Raw genomic sequence first — 6,827 nt, forward strand, 5'->3', positions numbered from 1 at the left:
AATTCTTCAAAAATAGTCATGTAGATTTTTTTTTCAACAAATTCATTTAAAAATATGGTTTTAAAATTTAATTGATATATTTCTAAATTAAATTGACTGGCTAAGGCAAGAAGAACTTTGATGGAATTATATTTGGCTAGAAGAGAAAATGTTTCTATATAATCACTGCCTTAAATTTAGGTAAAACCTCTTGCAACTAACCTTGCTTTATACTTGTCAATACTTCCATTGGCTTTAGTTTTTATTTTTAAAATCCACTTCGAAATGATTGGTTTTTTATGAAAAGGTAAATTTTTCATTGTCCATGTATTATTTTTGTTTAAGGATGTAATTTTAGAATTGATTGCTTTTTGCCATGCTTCACTATCAGTCCTTTTTATTATTTCTTGAATGAAGTTTGTAGTTTCTATGATGGTAGAAACAAGGTAGGCTTTGTGATATTGATCACAATGGTGTTTATACTGTTTTTCTTTCTTATATAGATTGTAACAACTATACAATTGGTTTAATAATTCTTGTTGGTCGAGAACTAAAAGGAATACTTAGGTCTTATAATCTGGAAAAGAGTACATTGTGTTTATAGGATAAGATTTCTTAATCATTTGATGATGATTGTCAAAAAAAGACTTTAATGATATTAATATGAGAAGGAAGTTGGTCTCTCATATTTTGAGAAGTACTATATATTTTTTAATCAAATACATGTAGTTCTTGTGGTGGTAGCATTGATGGTATAGTCATTTGTTGAATATGAGGTATAGTGTGCTCATTAGATCTTATAATTATTGAAAGATGCTTAGATAATTCTAAGTCTATTAAAAGCTCTTTATTTTTCTTTTGCAAGTGTGTTGCTTTTGATTCTATAGGCTTTAGATTCTTCACTATATTCTAGAAAAATAGCTTCTAATGAATAAAAATCTAACTTCTTTCTTGTTTCTTTAGAAATGAATACATGAGCTATGCAACCAAATATTCTAAGGTAGGATAAATTTAATTGGCATTCATACCATAACTCAAATGGTATTTTGGTACCTTCTATAGATTTGGTAGGGCTCCTGTTCTGGAAGTAATTAGTTTCAAGCAGTTTGAAGTGCTTCACCTCAAAAAAAGTTCAGATAAATTTGAATAGAATAGCATTGCAAGAACTACTCCTAATAATGTTCTATTTTTTTCTTTAGAAACACCATTTTTTTAAGATATATAAATTATAGTATATTCTTATTTGATTCTTTTTTGTTATATAAATCTTTAAATTCATTTGATTTATATTCACCTCTATGATCAAATCTTAAGGTTTTGATTTTGAAACTTATTTGTTTTTCTATAAATTTTTTGTATAAGGTCAATTTCTCAAATGCTTTAAAGTTATGTTTCATTAAAAAAAAATTGGTAATATCTTGTTTGATCATCAATAAATGTAATGAAGTAAGTATATCTTGAATGTGTGCCTACTTGTATAAGACCACAAATATTAGAATGTAAATTTTTTAATAATTAGATAACTCTTTGTGCATCTTATGTAGGAAATTTCTCTTTACATTATTTGCCTTCTCTGCAAGGTTGACATAAGGTAATTTTCTTTTCATCAAAGAAGTCAATTCCTTTTGCTATTGTTTGTATTTGTTTGAATCTTTGTTGATTTATGTGTCTTAGTCTTAGGTGCCATAAATCAACTTTATTGAATTGTATTGTTGCTAGAATAATATTTTGAGACTTATTTTAAAATATTGTTGTATCTAATTCATATAAATCAGGGTTTAATTTGTAGTTTATAATAGTGTTACCAAATTTACTGATAAGTTTAGTTACTCCAACTCTTATGCAAATTTCTCCTCCTACCTTATTTAATTGTTTGGCAAAGAATAAATTCTTAGCAAGTCCTAGTATGTATAATACATCAAGTATGATCTTTTCATCATCATTTATGAGTTTGATATTTATATCACCATGTCCTCTTATAATGTATATTGTAGTATTGTCTCATAAGTAGACAACTTGTTTGCATTCACTTTTAATATATTAAACAAATCTTGCTAATTCATGATACATATGTTGAGTTGCTCTTGAGTCCACATGCCACATTGAATTTGATTTTTTTTAACTATAAGTGCTATCATATATAATTTATTTGATTTAGTGATAATATTTTTTTTTATATATTATGATTTTTAGTTGCTATTCTTGTTTTGCAATCTTTGATCAAATGGTCAGGTTTCTTGTAGAAAAGTTATTTTTATCAATAGCAAAATTGTTCTTTTAATGTAGCTTGGAGGTACTACTCTTTCTTTATAGATTCCTTCTAAAATTCTTATTAAAATAAGATTTCTTGTTGTTATTCTGAAATTTTTTACCTATATATATGGTTGAATTATTATTAGATGTTAAACTCATATTTTTCATGAATGTTTCTTCTTAGATCAAATTTTTTATCAAAGGTACTAATGTGATTCCATACTACCTTCTCAAGGAGGTAATAAAGGATCTATGACTTAAAGAGAAACTTCTTATCAAGATAAAAATTGCTTTATCATCTGGATTTATTGATCCTACTACCAACAATTGTTCCATGTATGCTCTAAAGATATGTATGTGTTTAATAATACTATCACCTTCTCTCATTTTTAAGGTGTATAATTTTTCTTGTAAATACATCTTAGTTACTGCATTATATAATTCAAATATTTTTACTAGTTCTTATCATACTGAATTTGTTGATATGAAAGATTGTATGTATAAAATAATATTATTTTCTATGCAATTTTTGATTATGGATAAAGACAAGATATCTTTATCTATCCATATACTTATACTTCCTCCTCCTATACTAAGTAAAGCTGGGATTTTGACAACAATTTCAGCCATCGTTGGTTCTATTGGTAAGTATTTTTTACCAATTACTATAAGTCATAAATTTTCAACCTTAAAAACCAGTGTAAATCTATATTTTTCTATTTTAAAATATGAACCATCAAATTTTAGAATATGATTGATGTCCACTTTTTGTGTCATCTTCAATATTCTTAATTTGAAGTTGAATTGAAATTATTTATTAATTTATTTTTCATCAATTCAATTTTACCTTTGCTTATTATTAGTATGTTGCTATTTTCAGGTTTAGAATTGTTAATCATGATTTGAAGTACTTAAAGTTCTTCATTAACCTTTCTTGTTACACTAGATTGTATTATTGTTGTCATTACAATCTAGTTTGTACTTTGAGTGATTCTTTTCTAGGTAAAACATTTACTAAAGCTTTCTAAGGATCAAATATTTCTATTGCTCTAATACCATGTTGAAAACATCTTATATATTAATATGATCAATTCTCACACAATATATTGTATCTACAAGAGTGACACCAAGAGTCACAACTCTTGGTGTAAGGTCACAATTAAGTAGCTACTAGTCTATACTAGAGACTAGTGTACTATACCTAATATTTCTGCCAATAATAATAATTTACAATAAATTATTCATCCATTAGATTTACTTTGGTATTAGAGACTAGTGTACTATACCTAATATTTCTCCCAATAATAATAACTTACAATAAACTATTCATCCACTAGATTTACTTTGTGACTCACCCAAAATAAAAAAGTAGGGAAGAGATATATGCATGTACAAAAGTTGGTGTCAATTTGTAAAGGAGTGATCTTTTCTTTGTGGTTTCTATTTCTTTGGTAGTTTTCCTAAAAATTATGTTGCTAATGCTCCATCTACCCAATGAGAGCAAGCATCGGGAGTTGAGAAATGCTCCATCTACCCAATGAGAGTAAGCATCAGGAGTTGAGAAATGCTCCATCTACCCAATGAGAGTAAGCATCAGGAGTTAAGAAATGCTCCATCTACCCAATGAGAGTAAGCATCAGGAGTTGAGAAATGCTCCATCTACCCAATGAGAGTAAGCATCAGGAGTTGAGAAATGCTCCATCTACCAATGAGAGCATCATCGGGAGTTGAGAAAGGGTGTCGCACGAAGATTGTGCAGACCGGAGCAGTGGCACTGCATACGAGTAGTGGCCCCTCCTTTCAGGGGCAATCATACTGTTGGTTTTATGGAAGCTGGTCTGATGCAACCGAACGAACCAGGTACACAATGTGAAGCAGAATTCTCGTTGTCGCCCCTGCACTTTTTTGGGTCACAGAGGAGAGGCATTTGCTGGCAGCTCTGGCCCGGCACACACATAGAGAGCCGCACCCTCGCGCGACTGCACAGGAGAGAAAAAGAGAGCGAGAGAGATTCATGCCGCTTTCCGAGCGCTGCGTGGCCAGGAGTTGACTCCGGCCCAAGCGTAGCCACGTCGTACACACAATGGTATCACGCGGCTCTGCCAGACGGAGCTCGAGTCCTCGTTACCCTTTCCCGTTACCAGATCTAGAAATGCGTGAGCAGTTTCGGCCTCATTCGACCGAGTTGTAAAGTTCGCTGTCGGAAGATGTACGGGGCCGCGCATGGCGACTAGACCGCTTGAAGGTGCAGCTTGCCTGCGCGTTCGATTCATTCGCTTGTCGGCCGAAGATTTCAGATGGGTTTATATTAGCTTCGCTTGTGATGGACCGCATCGTTTCCTTGACTACCCAGGTTGGATTGCGTTTCTCTTCGAAGTTGCGCTGGATTCGTGTGTGCGGAGGTTGGCGAGTGCAGTCCCTGGGCGAGCTTGTGAGAGTGGATTGGTACACGCTGGCTTGAGATGTGTCTGTTCACTTCGCTTGAATTGGTGGAGGGCTGGTTGATAGAATGTGCCCCTTCGAACAGATTTTCAGAAAATTGCTGGAGGGGGGGGGGGGGGGGGTTTCTGGGTGTGGTCATTGATAAGGTCTTTGTTGGTGTCGAGTCAATGTTCTGGTTAAGTGTTGCCGCAGCCTGTGAATGAGCCTTCTCCGCTTTGTAGAGGAAAAAAATGATATCTCCTCATAGACTCTGTTAGATTGTGATGAATGTGCAGATTCTTACACCTTGAGATGTCGGTCTGTAGATAGTTGAACGTTCGGAGTGATGATCGTTTCCTCGCGTCGTGGTGAGACTGATCGAAGTCAGTGTTCTGATACAGGGCAAAGAAATCAAAACCCGCCAGGCCAGCAACTTGGTCTCATCCCATGAACTGCTTCAGAATGTGGACACTTGAATCTCCTGTGAAATGTGTTGAGGTAATCTGCTGATAATTTGCGACATATCTTCCAGGCGTTCAGTTTCAGAGTCAACCTGATTGATCCAATTGTCTCGTAACATCCTTTATGTACTCATATCTGTGCAGATTTTCGACTATACGCACAACCCGACCTTGGCGGATTATCTCAGGAGAGAAGAATTGTCAAATATAAGGGTAAGTTGGAAGCAATGCTTTCGTAAACGGAAGTTATGTTGATTCCAAATAGAAGCATTCTGATCTTGTTCAAGAGCTTATGCTACTGAGTTTCTTTTTATGCAGGTCTGCATAGACATTCCGAACGGAGTTCCGGGAACAAAAGACTGGGAGGGCCTTCGAAGAGAATTTGCTGGAAGTAATTGGAGTGAGCCTCTTCTCGCAACTTGCGATATTCCTGTAACGGACAGATTCATGATGAGGTTGAGATGTTTCGAGTCTCGTTTGAGTGGAGAGGAACTAATTGAGACTTTTCATGTCCTGCAGCCCTGAAAATAATGGGTAACACGCTTTCTGTATGTGGCTGTCCGCCAACGAATGGTGACGATCACAGAAGAGAAATCGAAGCAAGGGTGGCCAAACATCGGAGGTCAAGTTCAGCGTGAAAGCTGCTGCTATCATCAGTTGCGACACAGTGCGACGACGCGATCAACGCATTTTTAACCACCGGTAGATGTCGAAGTAGTAGGAATGTCGCGTGTACGCCGTTCACTACTAGACTATGATGCAGATCACGTGGAACAGATTCATAGACAGTTTTCAAGAATCTTGCTTACTGCCATGGTTAAGTATGGTGTGATGAATTCCATGGAGAATACATGATCGTGGATGGGTTGGAGCATGAACGTCACACTCCTAGCTCATACAACAGGGGCACCCACTTCATGTTCATGTCCGCAAGATGCACACAGTTGTAAAATATGATGGAACTGATTCGGTTGGACTCTGGGGGCTTGACGAGCCCAAAGCTTGGCTACTTGGACTCAAGAACTCGGAGTAAGACAGTTGGTGCCACCTCCATAACATAAATCCATCATAATTAGATTGATTTGTGATGTTTTTTTGTGTTTTTTTGCCGAAACAGAAGGGGGTGTAGGAAACTTCTCTGCACATGTGTAGTATACTAGTAGAATATGCAGATATATATAGCTGTGTATAATGATTCAAATAGATATAAGCTTATGTCGGAATCTTCATGTATGCTGAGTTAAGATTAACAAATAAAGAAATTTTTAAATTTTCTACTGGTGTATGAAGAATTACTTATAATTTAAAATCATATGAAATCTTACTATTATCTATAAATACAATCAACATAAAAGCATTTTTATCAATATTTTTAAATTTATGTAAATTTTTAAATTTATGACTTTGAATTTATCTTGTAGTGAAATTGTGTAATAACTTACAAGATTGATATCAGCCATGTTTCTAAGTTTGATGGCTTTTCTTCTAAAATTTGGTAGCAATGACTATCATTAATTTTCAAGATAAGATTGTCGTCAATGGTCACTTGTAGTAAAGGCATACCAACTATACTAATTGTGGTAGAAATAGTTATTGGTATCTAACATTTGTTTGTCACATGAGTAGAAAATATATGTCAAATGTAAGTTAAAGATATACTATCTTTATCAATTATCAATAATTGCATTGAAAACAATATTCTTTGCCATATAA

The 6,827-nt window shown here is 34.2% G+C and overlaps 1 protein-coding gene across 1 annotated transcript; it reads left to right on the forward strand.

Annotated features, from left to right (window-relative positions):
• Nucleotides 1–4,416: 4,416 nt before the first annotated feature.
• Nucleotides 4,417–6,388, forward strand: LOC112283397 (uncharacterized). The gene is made up of 5 exons (XM_024522017.3): nt 4,417–4,677; nt 5,055–5,151; nt 5,259–5,327; nt 5,433–5,514; nt 5,634–6,388. Exons 1-5 carry the CDS (start codon nt 4,556–4,558, stop codon nt 5,750–5,752), a joined length of 489 nt encoding a protein of 162 aa, XP_024377785.1. The 5' UTR covers nt 4,417–4,555; the 3' UTR covers nt 5,753–6,388.
• The last annotated feature ends 439 nt before the right edge of the window (nt 6,389–6,827 follow it).

This window comes from Physcomitrium patens, chromosome 6, assembly GCF_059467195.1.
Source record: "Physcomitrium patens ecotype Gransden chromosome 6, ASM5946719v1, whole genome shotgun sequence".
Lineage (NCBI taxonomy): Eukaryota > Viridiplantae > Streptophyta > Bryopsida > Funariales > Funariaceae > Physcomitrium > Physcomitrium patens.

Bases quoted from the DNA above. Each gene is read 5' to 3' on its own strand.
- LOC112283397 (XM_024522017.3), top strand. From the start codon at position 4,556: ATGGACCGCATCGTTTCCTTGACTACCCAGGTTGGATTGCGTTTCTCT. The intron at 4,678-5,054 runs GTACACGCTGGC...GTTCTGATACAG, and splicing joins GAGCTTGTGAGAGTGGATTG to GGCAAAGAAATCAAAACCCG. The intron at 5,152-5,258 runs GTAATCTGCTGA...ATATCTGTGCAG, and splicing joins CTCCTGTGAAATGTGTTGAG to ATTTTCGACTATACGCACAA.